Raw genomic sequence first — 19,461 nt, 5'->3', positions numbered from 1 at the left:
GTAGGACTTTGAAGGCCTGATGAAGGTCAAGGCCTGATGGGGGCATAGGACCAGGCCAGGAACAGTAGGTTGGGAAACTGGACCCATGCTCCTCGTAGGGTCCTAGCGTCTCAGGAGGAGCCACCGTGCAGGACCAGGACCAATGCTGTGGAAGGGCAGCCAGGCAGTGGAGGGGACCTCCTTCACTACAGAGTGCATGTTCAGATTGTCTTGAGCCTGGTGAGGCTGGGTGATAGCAGTGGGCAGGCAGACATTTGGGGCACAGGCTTTGGGGTGGGAAATGGAGCAGAGAGAGACTTGCCAAATCTTGTCCAGGAAGGTCTGAGTCATCCTGCTGAAGGCAGCTGCCATCAGGGTGGAATGTCACTGAGGTGGCCAGGATGGGAGGCAGGATAATTCAGCCTCTGCATCTCCAAGTACTGCTTGGACTTGGGAGGGCAAGAATGACAGCCACTGAGAGCAGGGTGTGACAGGACAGGAAGACACGATTCTCCAAGGGAAGCCCTCTATGCCTGACCCTGAAAACAGCCAGCTATGGTGACAGGCCACAAGGGAAGGAGGGAAGGAACAGCTGCATTTGTTTGGCCAAGCCTCTCAACCAGCGATGCTTCCTTACTGAGGGTTTCAGACACAGGATACCCAGTTAGATCAGAATTGCAGGTCAACAACAACAACAAGAACACACACACACATACACACTCTATAAGTGTGCTCCTAATACCACATTAAAAAAATTTGCTAAATCTGGCAATGCTCTCTTTACCAGGTCTCTGAATGGCCCTTAGTTTTCTACCATCAAAACTGAATAAACAAGACTTTTCCTGGAGTTTTTGGAAAAATTACATTGGTGGCTAGAAAGGTCTTAATTGTAGGGTTTCCCCCTTCTGTAAGGCTTGCTTCAACTTTGTGTACCTGTTGTTGCATGTCTGCACTAGAATCTAACCTAAGCTGACAGTGGATTTGGCACGAGCTGTTGATGGGGTTATTTGACATAGAATATATAGAACCCTGCGTCTCAGGGGAGGGGACAGGGCTCCCAGGTGCTTTGTCAGTTGAATGTATTCTTTGTTCCAAGGAAAATTCAGTTGTGTGGAGGAAATGAGGATGAGTTGTGGGTCTCCCAGGGTCCTGGGTGACTGCTGGGTGCTGGGTGAATCTGAAGAGGTTAAAACATGGAATGAACACTTCTCAGGTGCCTCTTCTGGTGGGAAATTCTGTAGGATCTGGGTGTATGGACCTTAAGGGTGGAAGAGGCAGTAGGAGAACACCAGAAAGATGGAGCTGAAACCAGCAGGCTGCTCTAACAGAGACAACCATCGGCCTTCTGCAGAGATCTTATTCTTGTCGGTACCCATTTCCGGTTGGCCTGGCTACCTCAGAGGCTGCTGTCTGGTTTGTTTCCTTCACTATCTTTGGGGCCTTTGGGTGGTGGTGACCAGCATGTTCTGACCAAAGCCCAGAGAAGCATAAAAGGAGATACTCTGCTTGAAGAACTCACTCCCTCCTTGGGCACACTGTGACAGCAATGCCTTGGGCACAGGAGGGACTATTCAGAGCTGGGCAGAAGGAGACTTGGGCTTGATATTTTGGGTCTTTGCCCATGTGGAACCTTGGTTTTCAGATTGAAGTTCATTTCAGGGTGCAGACTTCTTTCTACCAAAGGAGGGGCCAGAAACTCAGGAGTTGATGCTGAACTTGGTGGCCTTTCAAGATGGGCTTGGGGAAAGACCAGGATGCTTTCTGTTCCTATGGCAGCATTCCCCTTCTTCCCCCTGGCCCCAAGCTGGGATCATGGTGGACAGGGCGTCCTGTCAGCACTGCAGCCTGCAGGTGGGGTGAGAGCTTTTGGAAGCTTCTAGAGTAAGGGTCAGAGGCCAGATGGAGACTCCTAGCTGAGGGGACTGCTGCAGCTTTGGACACAATCCCAGACCATGCTCTTTGAGCAGCTGTCTTTTCTCAGACAGCTGGGTTAGGCCTCTGAATTAGTATTCCATTAAACAGGGCAAGTGGTTTGTGCCCTGGAAACAGCACTGGACTGGGGTTCTGACTATATGGGTATTAAGAGCAGTTTCAGTCTCTTAAATCTGTGAAATGACTTTCTGTTTATCAAGCCCCTTTGGATGTAGTTCTCACAATCCCGTGATTGTGGTGTTATGACCTCCACAGACATATTGTGAAAGCTGAGGCTTAGAGGGATGGAGCAGCTTGAACTTAGTTCTCGCTGAGTCCAGGCTCAGAGCCCTTCTCTTGTGTGCGGAGGGGGTTGGCTGTGCAGTCAACAGTAAGGAAAAGGGCAGGACACTGAGGGCAGCTGAAAGACTTTCTCCTTTGACAAGCTGGTCCCCTGCTCCAGGGAAGGTACATTCCTTTCCCCACAACCCTAGAGGCACCTCTCTGGTCCACAGTAGCCCTCTTGATGCTCAGGTGAGAATGATGGGGACATCTGGACACTCAGATCAGTAGACTTCTTGCTTATTCAGTTGTCCTGAGAGAAACCTAGAATCAGCTTCAGATATGGATCATACAGTACAGGGGTTAAAACAAAAAAGAAAATGAGAATATTAACTTCAGATGCCTACCAGCCAGAGATCCTGAACAGAGAAGAGCTGTGCAAAGGGCTTGGTGAGGGCTGCCCTCGGGCCCATTTTGCAGGACAAGCACGCTGTGTCACAAACAAGGTAAACAGAGGCATGGGTGTATTGAGGACTTGCCTGAGTGGGCCCAACAGAGACAGCCAGACTCCACACTAGTTGTCCCAGAAAATGAAGTGGGGGGTGCTTAGGGGAGGTTGGGTCAGAGCCCCAGTCTTGGTCCTGATAGTCTAGTGATTCTCATCTAGGGGTGGTGTTGTCTGCTGACCCCCAAACTGGGGGACATTTGGCAATGTCTGTAGACAGTTTTGGTTGTCAACACTAGGGCGGGGGTGGCTACCGGCATCTGGTGGTAGAATCAAGGGACACTGTCAAACATTTTACAATGCACAGGAGAGCCCCAAACAATAAAGAATGACGTGGTGCAAAGGGCTGAGTTAGGGAAACCCCATGGCAATCCAGTCCTAGGCCCTCCCAGGAGAATTGGGGAGATTGGGCGGCTGTGAGGAAGCCATGCCTGGGGCAGGGGGTGCTCTGGAGGGCTGATGCTGTGCTCTTGCTCCCAGAGGGGCTGCACAGGGGCCCACTGCCAGCTGCTCCTGGACATCTTGTCAAGGTGTCCACCTTGCTGGGAGAGGCGTGTTCACCACAGCCAATCCTCCCTGGATAATTTCAGAGGGAAGCTTACAAAATATTTTAAGAGGCTGGCAAATTACAACCTTAGAAGCACATAAATGCTTCCATAAACGCCAGCTTTGCAAACCAAGCGTGTGTGGGGGCAGAGTAAGCAGGTTGCCCAAGCCTTGGGAAAGTCCATGTTTCAAGGCGGAAGACCCAGGTTTATCTTTGGTCCCTAATTCTCAGGTTCTTCTCTCTCGGCTTGCTTAACTATCTGGCAGTATTTAGCTTTTTTCTTTGTATTCCTCCTCTGTCCAAAGAATCTGCCATTGGCCATTTCTGTGACCTGTTAAGGGACCAGGAGGGTCAGAGCAGGTTGTTCTAGGGTCCTGATTCTACCCATGAGGTTCAAAAAGCTGACGGCCACAAAGGACACTGCCCTCCAGCTCTGTCCAGTGATCCAAGCATGCAGATTCCATAATAGCCAGAGTCTGTGATGATGTGTTCATTGACTGAGGGACTGGCTATGAGGCACACTGCCCTGCTGTGCCCGGTGGGCAGACAGACCATTCTCAGCAGTGCCATGTGAGTGCTCACACTTATGAACCTTTGCTGGTCACAGCCATAAACCATCATCAAAGACTGTCAACCTAACCGAACCTAACCGAACCGAACCTAACCTAACCTAACCTAACCTAACCTAACCTAACCTAACCTAACCAACCAACACCTCTGCAGGACCCAGTGGATTGCAAAACACTTTCATTTCTTGTTCGATCCTCATATCTGTGTGAAGCAGGTGGGACAGAATGACGACCTCTACTGTTCTGATGAAAACACTGAGGTTCCCAGGGAGGAAGTGGTCCCCTGTATCACAGGGCAAATTAGTAGCAGAGCCAGGATTTGAACTAGGTTTCCTGTCCCTAAATTCTGGGTACCCAGACTTGACCCCAGTTGTGTGGGGAAGCAGTGGGGCAAGGAAGTAGGATTCGGTGTCAGAGAGCCCTGGTTTCAGACCCACGCTCTGCCAGTCACTTCCTGTTCACCCTGAGCAAGCTATCAAACCATTCAGAGCCCCAGTTTCCACATTGGTAAAAATGAAGATAAAATCAGCCACCTCCTAGGATTGTTACGAGGTGTAATGAAGTAACAATGAGCCTGGTACATCACAGGTGCTCCCTGAATTTTAGTTCCTTTGCTCCCTTTTACCATCCCAGCAGCCCAGGCAGGGGTGAGCAGCTATGAGGGATGGCAGCAGTGGATGGGGGTGACAAGGGACAGATGAGGCTCCCCAGGGGAAGCGAGATGGAGAGAGCAGGAAACAAATGTCATTCGTGCAGCCACTCCCAATTTATGGGATCTGGTGCAGAGACTCTTTGAAGAGGCAATAAAACTCATATTCTGCTAGGAAATGACAACAGTGGAGAGTCCTGACTTAGCAAACCAAATTCAACAATTTGATTTTTTTTTTTTTACAAGGCATGGGGTTCTGGATGGGTAGGAAAAATCACACTCTAATGAGATTAGCTTTCTGGGATAGGAATAGGCTTTCCCAAGAGCAAGAGATGTGTACCATGCCAACACCCCATGGAGAGTGTATATAAATGCTCCACAGAGGCCTTGAGAGTCCAGAACCTGAGCTCCTTGCTAAGCTGCAACCTTCCTCTACTAGCACCATGGCCACCCAGACCTGCACCCCGACCTTCTCCACTGCGTCTGTCAAGGGCCTCTGTGGCACAGCAGGCGGCATCTCTCGGGTGTCCTCCATCTGCTCTGTGGGCTCCTGCAGGGTCCCCAGTCTCGCCGGTGCCACGGGTTACATCTCTTCTGCTAGGTCGGGCCTCTCTGGCCATGGGAGTTGCTTGCCCGGCTCTTACCTGTCTTCTGGGTGCCACTCCTCTGGCTTTGTGGGGAGCGGGGGCTGGTTCTGCGAGGGCTCCTTCAATGGCAGCGAGAAGGAGACCATGCAGTTCCTGAATGACCGCCTGGCCAACTACCTGGAGAAGGTGCGTCAGCTGGAGCGGGAGAACGCGGAGCTGGAGAGCCGCATCCGAGAGTGGTACGAGTCTCAGATCCCATACATCTGCCCAGACTACCAGTCCTACTTCAAGACCATCGAAGATTTCCAGCAGAAGGTGAGGGAGACCTGGCCCCTCTCCAGCTGAGCAGCCCAACTCTTAGGAGGCGTCTGTCTCATTCCAGGGCCTTTCCAGATGGGACAGTAACTTTTAGGGAATTCTCCTGGTAGGGCAAATTTTCTCTCTAGGACTTTGGTTTACTGGGGGACCCAGGCTTCTCTGCTGGTCTCTTGCTTGTACCTTGTTGCCAGCCATTCCTCACCCCTGTTCCCTTGCTGAAGGAAGGGAAGGAAGATGTACCAAGCAGCCCCTACTGGATACAGCACTGTGCTTGACATTTTCCTATTCCCTGACTTATTTATTCTTCATCTTGGAGAGATTGGTATTACTGGACCCATCTAACAGATGTGGAAGTTGAATTTTGAGGGGTTCAGCAACTTGCTCAAGATCACACAGCCTGAGTGTTAGATGCAGAACCTGAACTCAGGTCTGCCTCACCCTGGTGTATCTCGCTGTGCCACTGAAGGCTACAGGTGCCAGGACTGATGGCCACTGACATCCTTGGGATGCCCCTGTGGGGTGGATGCTCCCCTAACACCTGGGGTGTGACTCAGGGCTGGAAATGCTGAAGGTGCTGGTGGTACATAGTAGCGTAGCCTCTGTGAACTGAGCTATCCCCCTACCTGCCCCTACACTGCTGGGCCTCCTGTAGCTCATGGGAAACCTCTCATTCCTCAGATCCTGCTGACTAAGTCTGAGAATGCCAGGCTGGTCCTGCAGATTGATAATGCCAAGCTGGCCGCTGACGACTTCCGGACCAAGTGAGTGGGCCAGATCAGGGAAGGTTTGCCATGCCACTTCCTTGCCTCTGTCCCCGCCTTTGGGAGCTGGTGAAGCGAGAATAAGGTTGGATGGGAAAATGCAGCATGAGCCCCGGACCTCAGGGAAAAGGACCATCATGCTCCTGAACCATCAGCCACTGCAGCAGGACAGTAGGGTAGGGGGCCCTGCTGGTGTGTGGTTTCCTTTGCTGCAGACTTGGCAGGGTTCTGTGTGTGCAGGTACGAGACAGAGCTGTCCCTGCGGCAGCTATTGGAGGCCGACATCAACGGCCTGCGTAGGATCCTGGATGAGCTGACCCTGTGCAAGGCTGACCTGGAGGCTCACGTGGAGTCCCTGAAGGAGGAGCTGATGTGCCTCAAGAAGAACCACGAGGAGGTGAGGCTGGTGCCACGTGACCTCCCGTTGTTTCCCATCCAGCTTAGGGAGCCACTGCTGGGCCTTGGGCTTTCTGTGTGGCAGGAACTATACAAAGCCCTTGCATTTCATTCTCATTTCATTTCATCCTTACAATAATCCCAAGAATTATAAACTGTTACAAGCTCCAGTTTACAGATGAGAAAACTTAGGCACAAAGAGGTTAAGTTGCTTGTCTAAGGTCATAGAGGGTCTACACTTTTGCCCATAATACTAAATTTCTATTTGGGCTCTAGTGCCTGATAACAGCAGTTTAATTTGCCTAGGGTTTGTATCATCTCACAAATATCCCACAGAAGGAGGTAGGTAAATACGAACAGGGAGACCACGGATCAGAGAGATTTAAGTATCCTGTCTAATGCTATGTGGCTGGTGAACTGAAGGAAGAGGGTTTGAATTTAGGTCAGTGAAACCTGTAATCCAGCATCCTTTTCACAGCCTCATGCTGTCTTACCTCCTCACTGCAGGAAGTCAGTGTGCTCCGTTGTCAACTTGGGGATCGACTGAATGTGGAGGTGGACGCTGCTCCCCCAGTGGATCTCAACAAGATCCTGGAGGATATGAGATGCCAGTATGAGGCACTGGTGGAGAATAACCGCAGAGATGTGGAGGCCTGGTTCAACACCCAGGTGGGGCCGGGGTGCCCTGGGACCACAGGCTCCTGGGCTGGGGTTACCCTTGGAAGTAGCTTGGTTTGACCATGCTCTGGGCCCTCGCATGTGTTTCAGACCGAGGAGCTGAACCAGCAGGTGGTGTCCAGCTCGGAGCAGCTGCAGTGCTGCCAGACAGAGATCATAGAGCTGAGACGCACGGTCAACACCCTGGAGATTGAGCTGCAGGCCCAGCACAGCATGGTGAGTGGCCCCTGCCTGCGTGGCTGGGCATGGCCTGCTGCAGGTTCCCGACGCATCAGCCTCAGCTTGCAGGCTCTCATGGGGTGTGATCACAGGCCACAGGCAGATGCCCAGGACTGTGGGTTTCTGGGGTACGGGATTCCTCCCCATGGGCAGCTCTTCCTCTTTCCCATTGCAGAGGAATTCCTTGGAATCCACCCTGGCGGAAACTGAGGCCCGCTACAGCTCCCAGCTGGCCCAGATGCAGTGCCTGATCAGCAACGTGGAGGCCCAGCTGTCTGAGATCCGCTGCGACCTGGAGCGGCAGAACCAGGAGTACCAGGTGCTACTGGACGTCAAGGCCCGGCTGGAGGGCGAGATCGCTACCTACCGTCACCTGCTGGAGGGAGAGGACTGCAAGTGAGTGAGCTGGGGGAGGGCTTGACTGAACCTCAGTGCCATGTGGAGGGCGTCAAACCCAGAAGTGGTTGTCACCCAGATGAAGGGGACTAAACCAAAGCCCCTTGAGATTCTCCATCTAGTCCCAGGCGTTGGTCATGCGCAGCGGGAGAATCCAATCCAACACACGCCGCGTGTTTTCTGCCATCTTTTTTGATTGGCAGTTTCTGCTCTTAATTCCTGCAGCTCAGTCTTCTCACCCTTGGGAAATTCAGGGCACTGAGGTGGTCTGAGGCCACCTGTCTCGCTTGATCCTCTAGATCTGTTTAACACGAATCTCAGCCCAGTACTCCGATGCCAAATGCACCGTGCATGATTTTGTTTCCTCAGGCTTCCTCCCCCACCTTGTGCCATGGCATGCAAACCTGCTATTAGAGTTCCTTCTGTCCCCCCGGTGCTCTGTGCCCCTGCTGTGCCCTGCACCTCGGCTCCCCAAGTTGGCACTCAGATCCGCACCATCACCGAGGAGATCAGAGATGGGAAAGTCATCTCCTCCAGGGAGCACCTGCAGTCCCACCCGCTGTGACAGCCCACTTGATCCACCAGGGCAGGGCCCCGACCACAGGAAGGAGGACACCCCTGTGGCTTCTGGCTGCTTAACGACCCTGCCCTTTCCTAGAGGGGTCCCCCTACGCTTAGCAGGTTTTTCTACTAAAAATACTCCCCGTATTGTGTTTCTGGACTTAACTGTGCTTTTACGCCATGCAAAACTGGTTTCCTGGAAATTTACCCAATAAAGTGTGTTCTCCTGGCATAGCAAACTCAACCCTGGCTGACTCTGTTGATGCTCATGTGCTCGTATGGTTCATGGGGGTGTTTGATCAGGGGCTGCAGTATAGTTGTGAGGTTTGCATTTAGGTCTCTCTTCTCGGGCTCTGAGTGGAAGGCGGTGGCAGGGTGATTTCAAGTATTTAATAACAAAGATGCCTAAGGACCTGGCCAATGAGAACAGACCCTGACCCAGTCTGGATGGGTGCTGGCCATAGCTCTCAGCTTGGCCCTACCAGTGACCAGACATCTACTCACGATGCCTACCCCAGAAGACACAAAGGCTCCCGAGCCAGTCCTCCTTCGTAGCCCGACCTGGATTCGGTGGCTATCTCTCTTTTACTTTCAGCTTCCCCTCTCTTTCCTGGCTCCTGTCACCCTGCTCCCTGATACTGGGGATGGTTCAGGAGAGTAGGTCCCAGGAACAAGCAGAGAGGGCCAAACTCTAGGCAGTCAGCCTGAGCCAGCCACGCCGGGGCAGGCAGTCAGGGAGAGCAGGGAGGTGAAGGTGGAGGGCAGGTAAATCTATGTACCAACAAGGCACATAGGGCTGAACTGAAGGGTGTCAGGGATAGTGGGGTGGGGGTGGGGGCTCAGACATGGAGTGGGGGGAGAGGACAGCCAGACTTCACTGTGGAGCAGAGTTCAAAGCTCTGGATTCCACTGGCAGACCCGAGTCAGGCAGGTCTGTGGGTGGGGCCTGACTTTGCCAGACCTAGACATCCCTCTGATCAGAGAAGCATGGCCTGGGAGAGGTCTGAGGGCCTTACGGTTGGTTCCTTTGCCCCCTGCTCCAGTCTTCACTTAAGAAAACAGGCCCAGAGAGGGCAGTGACTTGTCCCAGGCCACAGAGCAGTGAGTGGCAGAGACCTGCCTATCAGCCGGCTATTCTGACCCTGACTCTGGAGCTCTTCTCAGTAGTTTCTCTCTCTCTCTGTCTCTCTCTCTGTCTCTGTCTCTCTCTCTCTTCCCCCCTCCCCCTCTCTTGCACTCACTCTCCTCTGGGCTCTCCTCTGGGTCATGGTCAAGACCTCCACGACCTGGCTCTGCCTCATGTCATCTGCTATTTGCTGCTAAACGGGACTCTTCAGTCACTTGCTGAGCAAGCCAGAGGTGCAGCAAACACATATCAGACCCCAGGAGAAGACATGCATAGGTAGCATCAGAGCATCCTGCACTGAGCCTGACTCTGCCGCTCTGTGGTACATGCCTGGTTATGTCATGAGACCTATCTGGTCTCAGCAGGTTCATCTGTGAAATGGGGCTGCCGGGAAGCTCCAATGAGACAGTGTGTGTGTAGCTTCCAAAAAGTGGTAGCTGTCAGTGTTGCTCTTACTACAAATGCAGAGTCCCTGGCCTCAGAGTGTCAAACAGGAACCCCCACTGCGAGGGCCAAGCTCTTTGCTTTGTATCTGTCAGGATGCTACGGTGGGGGCTGTGCTGCCAGCAGTGTCCTTGGAGCTGGACAGTGAACCCAAAGGCCTCAGCCTCAGAGGATGCACCTGGCTTTGGGCAGGGGGGCAGTCGGCATGGTTCTCTCATCTGCCCTGCCCCTTGCCCCTCACTACTCCACTCATGCTCTGGGGCCTCAGGTCTACACCCCTGCTTCTGGCCTGAGGCTGGAGTCTGTGCGGAGACAGATAGGGGTCCTCTGTGCAGAAACAGGCAGGAGTCCAGGAATGGACCGAGTCTCCGGGAAACCGCTGAGCTGCCTTGTCATTGTGGATGGACCACACAGGGCGTGACCTGACAAGTAATCACGTCATCAGCATCTTGCATTGTACAGTGCTTTCCCTTTTTATGATCACTCTGCAGTTTACAGGGCACACTCACAGCCTCATCTGATGCACACGATCAGCCCTGTGTGGCTGTGAGCTCTTTATTTATGCATCCTTGCCTGGCTTTTAATTACATTGTCCAGAGCATCTGTATCAGTTAGAAAACACCTCCTATCTCAACCTCACACATACCCTTTGCTGAGTTGCAATTGAAATCACTGACCGATGTGCAAACCAGAATTCAACAGTGTTGTGGCGGTAGATGGCGACTGGTCTAAAGTCACACAGCATGTGGCTGACTTAGGAGCCTTCTCAGGTCTTTGGGCTCCTATTTCATTGATATTAAGAGAGAAATAATAGAAAACATTCAATAAAATTTCCCCAGAGCGAATATGATGTTTTATTTCAAGGTGGTCTGGTTTTTCTGACCTTTTTTGTACTTTCCAGATATGCTATCTGACTGTCTTTCTCATTTACACATATACATCAATTAATCAATGAAGAGATAACAGTGGAACATGGCATACATAGCCAATCCAATCTGAAGGCTCAGGCCTATCTAGGAAGGAGCAGGGGTGGCAGAAGCGGCTGGAACAAAGACTGGATAACAGGCACAGTTCCCAAGGAGCTCACGCCCAGCTGTGGAGACACCTCGCCCCCACATTCCCAGCAACTGCACTGGGATAGCAGGAACAGGTGTGGGCAGGGTTTCAGTTTTGGGGATAGACGAGAAATCACTGAGGGCTGGGATGACCAGGAAAGGTTTTAGGGCAGATTTGGATTTGATGGGCAGAAAAAGGAGGAAGGAGGGCAAAGGGCATTTTAGGGCTATATTTAGTGTATCCATGGAATGATCTGGGGACAACCTGGACCGCATCTGAGCAGAGTGCAAGGATCCTGTCAGGAAAGTTACTAGGAATGTGCTAAACAATGTTAGTTCTTGCTGATAAGGGGTTCTAGATAATTATTTCATTTAAGAAAAGAATGCTAAAAAGGAACAGAAATAGACCAGACCAATTTACAAAATACCTTAAAACAGCTTGAAAAATATTACATATATGTTTTATAAAGTTATCTAAAAATCTTATCAAGAATTTTTTAGCCACACCTTTAGCACTAAATTGGCTTATGGGATCTGTCTCCCTTGGGTGGAATGGCTCTTGGCCCAGAAAACACTTTGTTCTTGGCCAAAGGGGCTGATTAGTCTGGACAGGTGCTGCTCACCTACACAGAGATGCCTGATCCCCTTCCATCTCTGAGTCTCAGTTTCCTCATTTATAAAAGTAGGAATAGTAGGGCGGGCACGGTGGCTCATGCCTGTAATCCCAGCACTTTGGGAGGCCAAGGCAGGCAGTTCACAAGGTCAGGAGACTGAGACCACCCTGGCTAACACAGTGAAACCCCGTCTCTACTAAAAATACAAAAAAAAAAAAAATTATCTGGGTATGGTGGCAGGCGCCTGTAGTCCCAGCTACTCGGGAGGCTGAGGCAGGAGAATGGCATAAACCCGGGAGATAGAGCTTGCAGTGAGCCGAGATGGTGCCACTGCACTCCAGCCTGGGCAACAGAGCGAGACCCTGTCTCAAAAAAAAAAAAAAAGGTAGGAATGGTAAGACTGACTGTGTTTTCCTTTCCCCGCTCCCTACTCTCTTTTGTTTCCTTCCATTCTTTCTTTCCTTTCTTAACACAATTCACCACGGGAAAATCGCTTAATTAATTAATTCATAGACATCTAGAAGCCCAGCACTGTGCTTAATACTACAGAGATTTCAAAAAAAAGTACAAGGTCTATCCTTGCCCCCATGCTTACAGTCTCCCTGGGAAAATAGGGCTGAAACACAAGACAATCAGATGTCAGTCAATTGGAGGCCAGTGCACTCAGAGCTGGGAGGGCACAGCAGGGCTGGAGCAGGGCCCAGGCTCCAGAGGGAAGGCCTGACCAGGACTGCGCCCTTAGAGGCAGTGGGGTGGGCCTGTGGTTTGGAGCTGGAAGCCCTGGGCTTTAGCCTCAATGGGAAGCCTGTGTGGACCTTGGTTAAGCCATTTTCCACTTTGACCATTGGCTCCTTCTGCAGGAGTCAGCACCTTTCTATCCACGACTGTGTTGCACAGTGTGTGTGGGTCTTAAAGAAGACAGCATGCCTTGAACAGTTGTATAGATGCTTGTTTAGCTGTGATCTGGGACAGGCTCCTGCAACAGTCCAAGCCTCCTCTATTTAATGGGCTATTGGTGATGCCAGTCTCATGAGGTTGTGTGAGAACTGAATAAGAGAATGCATAGAGACAGATTAGCGTGGGGGCTGGTGGGTACTAAATGCTCAGTGAATGATGGTTGCTATCATCAGCCGGGTTATTGATAGGGCTGTGTGAAAAGAGCTCCAATTCAGGCAGCCAGAAGGAAGGGCTTCTCCATTTCTCAACCAGGACTGGGGAAGACACGCCCTCCTAGATGTCACCATGGGCAGGTGTCCAATTAACTGACCTCTAGGCATTGTGGCCGGAAGTTAGGTTCTATAACCTGGGCAGACTTCCTGGCAAGGGAAAGAGTAGGGAAGTGTCCATCAGGGCTCTGCAGTATCTAGGGTGACGAGCTACCCCATTTTGCCCAGGACTGAGGGTTCCCTGGCATATGGAACTTTCGGAACTAAAGCCAGAAAATGCCTGAGGAAACCAAGAAAATTGGTGACCCTAGTCATATTTTCTGGGCCAATTCGAGAGCCTTCTGTGTCTCCCTGGCCGCAAGACCCTTGCCTTCCTGCAAAAACCAAGTTTATTCTTCCATCTCCTGGGAGCACCCTGGAGACCTCCTCTACTCCCTCGGGCCCATAAAAGAAGTCAAAGTCGGAGAAAGTCAAGACAGTGGCTGAACTCCCACGCCTGCTTAATGCGGAGGCTGAGGTCTGGGCTCAGATGACAGGTCCCTTTGAAGAACTGATGGGGACTTGGTCTTGCCAGTGATGTGGGGTGGTGGAGGTGAGTCTTGACATAGCAACGGGGCTCCTATTTTATGAGGCTGGTAAATTTTCACAGGAAACTAAATAACAGGTTAATGAGGGGTTTTAAAAGAAAGTGGTGTTAACTTTAATGAGGAGAAAACACTTTGTAAAGGCCAACCAACGCCCACTGGGGCAGAGATATAAATCTGGGGTAAGGAGCTGCTTCTCTGCTTTGGGGTGTCTGGTCTCAGAGACCTATCAATTGCATCTGAGTTGCAGGGGCCATGGCTTCCAAATGCCTCAAGGCAGGCTTCTCTTCTGGGTCTCTCAAGAGCCCAGGAGGGGCCAGTGGGGGCTCCACTCGTGTGTCTGCAATGTACTCCAGCAGCTCTTGCAAACTCCCGAGTCTCTCCCGTGGGGCCAGAAGTTTCTCTGCCTGCTCAGCGGGTGTGGGCAGAAGCAGCTACAGGGCTACCAGTTGCCTCCCTACTCTCTGCCTCCCCGCCGGAGGCTTCACTACCAGCTACAGCGTGGGTGGGGGCTGGTTTGGGGAGGGCATCCTCACTGGCAATGAGAAGGAGACCATGCAATCCCTGAACGATCGCTTGGCCAGCTACCTGGAGAAGGTGCGTCAGCTGGAGCAGGAGAATGCCAGCCTGGAGAGCCGCATCCGTGAGTGGTGTGAGCAGCAGGTCCCCTACATGTGCCCCGACTACCAGTCCTACTTCCGGACCATTGAGGAACTCCAGAAGAAGGTAAGAGGTTCAGAGTGGCTTTGGATTCCCAGGAACTTGGTGTCACCAGTATTCATTGATAGTTCTGTTCCCACAGGGCATGTTGGAAGTCACCAAGCATGTTCACCTCTGTGGCCTCATTTGCTCCTCCCAATAACCTTTTAAGGGAGGTATCATTAGCCCATTATACAGATGAGAACACTGAGGTTCAGGCTGGGTAAGTGACCCAGATGGCAGTTACTGGAGCCAGAGCTTGAACATCGGGTCTATGAATGAACTTTGTGACCTTTGGTACTATTGCCCACCCCTCTGAGTCTTCATTTCCTCTTTTATTTAAAGTCAGGAGATTGGGTTTGATGTATTTAGTGCAGTTCAGGCTTCCCATAAGTAACTCAGGGATGAAAATGCCTGCCAGAGAAGTTTCCTTCTTGCCAAGGGCCCATGTCTGCTTCTTGCCTTGCCCAAAGTTAAAGCTGGCTTCTGTGAGGGACCATTTATGACCACAGAATCCTGGAATACATTGTTGGCAATGAACTGCCCTGGGTCCCCAGTAGGCCTGGGAGACAGAGAGATAGGAAGAAGCTTCGGTTCATCATGCCAGGCCTTTCCTGTTGCATTTTCATGCAGCTATCTAACCTGGGTCACAGGTCACAGACACAATGCATTGGAAGAAACCCTGGACTTTCCATAGTTGATCCCTAGAGGCTGCCCACAACCCTCCAATACCCATGGACTAGCAGAGGTCGAGGATGGGTGACTTCCTCCCTCCAGAGGCAGCCCTTGTCAGCCTTAGGGAGCTCCAACAAATGGAATGTCCTTTCTTGCAATGAAATAACTTCTTTATATCCCCAGACCCTGTGCAGCAAGGCTGAGAATGCCAGGCTGGTGGTGGAGATTGACAATGCCAAGTTGGCTGCAGATGACTTCAGGACCAAGTGAGTTGTCCTGCTTGTCCTGTGGTTGGGGGCCGCTAGAATTGGACACAGGTGATGCCTGGGTTCAGGGTTTTGACTGTACTCTGTCACTGAGGCATAAAAGCAAGACTCATAGCACCTGGCCAGTCTGAGGGCAGGCCTGATTTAGATGCAAAAAGGAAATGTGGATGCAGGTGCCCTGTTCTATGCCTGCAGGTATGAGACAGAGGTGTCCCTGCGGCAGCTGGTGGAGTCAGACATCAACGGCCTGCGCAGGATCCTGGATGATCTGACCCTGTGCAAGTCTGACCTGGAGGCCCAGGTGGAGTCCCTGAAGGAGGAGCTGCTCTGCCTGAAAAAGAACCATGAGGAGGTGAGCATGCGGGAGGAGATAAGCATGGCGGAGCAGGTGAGCCTGGGGGAGGAGGTGAACGTGGGGAGGAGGTGAACATGGGGAGGAGGTAAACATGGGGAGGAGGTGAGCATGGGGAGGAGGTGAGCATGGGGAGGAGGAGGTGAGCACGGAGGGGAGGTGAACGTGAGAGAGCAGGTGTGCATGGGGAGGAGGAGGTGAGCATGGGGAGCAGGTGGGCATGTTGAGGAGGTGAGCATGGAGGAGAGGTGAATATGGAGAGGAGGTGAATATGGGGAGCAGGTGAGAATGGGGAATGGGTGAGCATGGGGAAGCAGGTGAGCATGGGGAGGAGGTGAGCATGGGGAGGAGGTGAGCATGGGGGAGAGGTGAGCATGGGGGAGAGGTGAACATGGGGAACAGGTGAGCATGGGGAGGAGGTAAACATAGGAGAGGAGGTGAGCATGGGGGAGAGGTGAACATGGGGAGGAGGTGAACATGAGAAGGAGGTGAACCTGGGAGGCAGCCCTCTGGGAATTAGTACTGACCCTGGTCTGTGCCATAGGAAGTGAACTTACTGCGCTGCCAGCTTGGTGACCGGCTCAATGTTGAGGTGGACGCTGCCCCACCTGTTGACCTGAACCGAGTTCTGGATGAGATGAGATGCCAGTACGAAACCCTGGTGGAGAGTAACCGCCGGGATGCTGAAGACTGGTTTGACACCCAGGTAGGTAAAAACAGTCTGTGCAACAGGGGTACATGGTGGCTCACACAGAGGTGACCCTGGGGCTCTGAATCAAGAAACCTAACTTTGAGTCTCATCTCTGTTTTGACCTTGTTGTGCCACTTGGGCAGATTGCTGTCGTCTGAGCAACAATGTCCTCCAGTATAAAATAAATGAGTGGGACTAGGGGACTGCGAAGGTCCTTCTTGGCTCATGATTCTAACTGGCCTCTGTAGCTCTCTGAAGCCAAGTCCCCAGTGTTGCTGACCAGGTCCTGTGTATGTATGTTTCAGACTGAGGAGCTGAACCAGCAGGTGGTTTCCAGCTCAGAGCAGGTGCAGTCCTGCCAGGCAGAGATCATCGAGCTGAGACGGACAGTCAACACCCTAGAGATTGAGCTGCAGGCCCAGCACAGCATGGTGAGTCCCAAGGCAGGGTGGAGCTGCCTCTGGACCAAGCCGGGGGGAACACAAGCTTCCCAGCTTCCATGCTTTGACCACACAGGCAGGCTCCAGGGGTCCAAGTTCTTGAGCACCAGGGGTTCTCCATGCAGAAAAGAGGGAATGAGGGACCAGCCCCAATCATGAATCCCCCAATGGTGAAAGACAAGAGACCTGTAGCAACTGACATGTCCAGGCAGTAGGTCCCATATTTGTGTAAGCAGATACATCTTCTGAGTAATTATCAGTTACTCAGAGATGACACTAACAGGGAGATGCTCTCTAGATCAAAGAAGCCACAGGTGCTAATTAGCTCATCTCAAGTGAGATGTCTGATTGTGGTTCATCCTAGCTCACACCCTGATTCTCTGAGCTTCTGTTCTTGGATTCTGAGGCCTCACTGAGACCCGGATGAATCCTCCTTGCTCCTTCTCTGACCTCTAGCCTTTTTCCTCCCTACACAACCCTTGCCCTCACAGAGAGATGCTTTGGAATCCACCCTGGCAGAGACGGAGGCCCGCTACAGCTCCCAGCTGGCCCAGATGCAGTGCATGATCACCAACGTGGAGACCCAGCTGGCCGAGATCCGGGCTGACCTGGAGCGGCAGAACCAGGAGTACCAGGTGCTGCTGGACGTCCGGGCCCGGCTAGAGTGTGAGATCAACACATACCGGGGCCTGCTGGAGAGTGAGGACAGCAAGTGAGTATCACCGCATGTGCTCTAGTCTTCTCACTGCAACCTACCAAGTTCTGGGAAGACAGCATGGTGCCTAGAAAGAGCCTGGCATCCGGAGTCTGGAATCCTGGTCTCTTAGTTCTGGTCTTCCTGCAAACTCATCACGTGACTCCAGCAAGCCCCCTTTCCTCTCAGGGCCTGTTTCCCTTTTGGTAAAACAAGGGGGCAGGATCAGGTGATTTTTAAGGTGCTTCCCAGTTTGCATAGTCTAGGATCTACGTTGAGTTACTGCAAACAGCAACTGGAAAATCATAGTAATCTGACTGCTTTCTTTTTTCTAGGCTCCCCTGTAACTCATGTGCACCCGACTACTCACCCTCCAAGTCATGCCTTCCCTGTCTTCCTGCGGCCTCCTGCGGTCCTAGTGCAGCCCGTCTAAGCTGCAGCCCCCGCCCCATTTGTGTGCCCTGCCCAGGGGGCCGGTTCTGAGAGTGGGTGACCCAGAAGGCCATGGCCATCGTCTCTAGGGATTGAACTTGGCCTCTACCCAACCTTAACCCTTGTAGCCCAATCCCCTCTCTTCATGCAGAGCCCAGGCCCAGGGTCTGGCCCTGAAAAGGCTCACTGCAAATACATGCCTTAGTTTCTCAGAGCCTGTCACAAAGGCTGGCTGCCCCCAAAGGTCTCAACTCCTCATCATTTCAATGGTGTCTCTGTTCTCAGGCTGTCTCCTGGGTCAGGTTTTCCTTCTGGGTGCTGTTACAGTGGATTCTGAAATGCAGTAGAGGGCTTTTGTTGGCAGAACAATAAAGTGCATTTGCTCAGGCCCCTGGTGCCTAACTTGCACCATTCTGGTGTTGTTGGCTTTTGTCTCTGCTGTGTTCAGGGGGTGACTGTTGGGCAGACTCATGGGAGAGGTGTGACCAAGTATGACCCTTTGGATGACAGGGTCACTGTGCACCTGTTTGGGGTGGGTAGAGCCCTACAGGGAGAGCTTTTGCTTGGCTTCCCCGATGAAGACCTTTCTCCAAAATTCCAGTGTGGTGCCAGGTGTTTCCAGACCTCTCTGTAATCCCTCTTAGTATACGTGATCACCTGGGGATCCCAGAGTGGGATGGACAGAACTGAGATGGAAACTGAGATCGGCTTCACGGGGAGGGTTTTAGGCCACTTTATCAGCCTCTTGTCTGTGGTCCCTGTAAGACCGGTGACAGGGTGTCTCCCTCCCAGGGTACTTTTAGGGGTGCATTTACATCAGCCCCCTTCCATCGCAGCCCTTTCATGCAGCCCTCCAAGTTCAGCAGCCCCCTTAACAACCCACAGCCTGTCATAAGCAGGAGACGGAGAGTGTACTCGCCTTCAGGGCTTCCATCCTGAATGCTAAGGCTCTTGTCCTTAGGAGGCTCATGCATGTGCTCCTGTGCTGTTGGCATCTGGCGAGGTGTACAACGAGCCCTCCTCAGATGGGTGTGAGAGCTCCCAGCAGCTTGACCCAAAGGCTTTCATCTGTGTCCAGAATGTCATCCCCAAACAGACAAGGCAAATAGCAAGTTCCATTAATCCCAGTGGGAAAGGGAGAAGCGCCAAGACCAAAGTTTCGAAACTAAAAACAAAGATGTGTGTTCCCAGTTGGCATGTGCTCCTCATAAGATGCTGAGAGTACCTGCTAAGGAGCTTCAGTGATGTTAAGAGAGCTGTAGCATGTCCAAGGGGAGAGCAGGTGGCTGGAAGATGCTGACCAAGGCAAGCCGGAGACCCTCGTCCCTTAAGGATATCTGATATAGTTAATTCTGATTTGAACACAGAATCCTCTCCTTTCTAGCCCCCTGCAAAGAGGGCCTGGGCCTTTGGTTGCTCCCAGTCCCACCTTGCTCCTGGCATCTGGCACCGCATCCATGTTGGTCTTTTTGGAATTCCTTGGCTAATTTTGGTGAGGCTTAGGCACCTGAAAGGGGTGGTCACCTCAGGATCATTCACTTAATTCAACAAACCCTTACAAAGCATCCCCCTGTGCCAGGAAGTGTGTTAGCTACCAGGGGAGGACTGGTCTGTGTAGGAGGGGGCCCTTGAGATGGGACAAGATGGATGCTCACTTGCTACTTTTTTTCTTTTCCATCTCAGTGGTGTCAGGAGACCGGCTGAAGGGGATCTCGACATTAGTGCAATAAACGTGGGCTCTGAATGTGGAGTCAGATGGACCTGGGTTCAAATCCCCACCCACCACTAACTACATGTGGGAGTTTTAGCAGGTCATTGTCCCTTTCTGAGCCTCAGTAAAATAGAGAACATGACACTGATGCTGT

At 52.1% G+C, this 19,461-nt stretch overlaps 2 protein-coding genes across 4 annotated transcripts; both read left to right on the top strand.

Annotated features, from left to right (window-relative positions):
- Positions 1-2,200: 2,200 nt before the first annotated feature.
- KRT36 (keratin 36) lies at positions 2,201-8,602 on the top strand. Of its 2 annotated transcripts, XM_023204138.1 has the most exons (8): positions 2,201-2,424; positions 5,044-5,344; positions 6,026-6,108; positions 6,349-6,505; positions 7,012-7,173; positions 7,273-7,398; positions 7,577-7,797; positions 8,167-8,602. In XM_023204138.1, exons 1-8 carry the CDS (start codon positions 2,417-2,419, stop codon positions 8,360-8,362), a joined length of 1,254 nt encoding a protein of 417 aa, XP_023059906.1. In that variant the 5' UTR covers positions 2,201-2,416; the 3' UTR covers positions 8,363-8,602. The 2 variants fall into 2 exon arrangements, with proteins under 2 accessions (XP_023059906.1, XP_023059905.1); XM_023204137.1 differs by lacking the exon at positions 2,201-2,424 and having other exon boundaries at positions 4,886-5,344.
- A 4,957-nt stretch (positions 8,603-13,559) lies between these two features.
- Positions 13,560-18,007, top strand: KRT35 (keratin 35). Of its 2 annotated transcripts, none has more exons than XM_023204139.1 (8): positions 13,560-14,073; positions 14,905-14,987; positions 15,183-15,339; positions 15,884-16,045; positions 16,336-16,461; positions 16,962-17,182; positions 17,500-17,649; positions 17,755-18,007. In XM_023204139.1, exons 1-7 carry the CDS (start codon positions 13,603-13,605, stop codon positions 17,645-17,647), a joined length of 1,368 nt encoding a protein of 455 aa, XP_023059907.1. In that variant the 5' UTR covers positions 13,560-13,602; the 3' UTR covers positions 17,648-17,649; positions 17,755-18,007. The 2 variants fall into 2 exon arrangements, with proteins under 2 accessions (XP_023059907.1, XP_023059908.1); XM_023204140.1 differs by having other exon boundaries at positions 17,500-17,653; positions 17,761-18,007.
- Positions 18,008-19,461: the final 1,454 nt, after the last annotated feature.

This window comes from Piliocolobus tephrosceles, chromosome 16 (assembly GCF_002776525.5).
Source record: "Piliocolobus tephrosceles isolate RC106 chromosome 16, ASM277652v3, whole genome shotgun sequence".
NCBI lineage: Eukaryota > Metazoa > Chordata > Mammalia > Primates > Cercopithecidae > Piliocolobus > Piliocolobus tephrosceles.
Note: the sequence above shows the minus strand (reverse complement) of the source record. Positions and strands in the feature narration are given on the sequence as shown.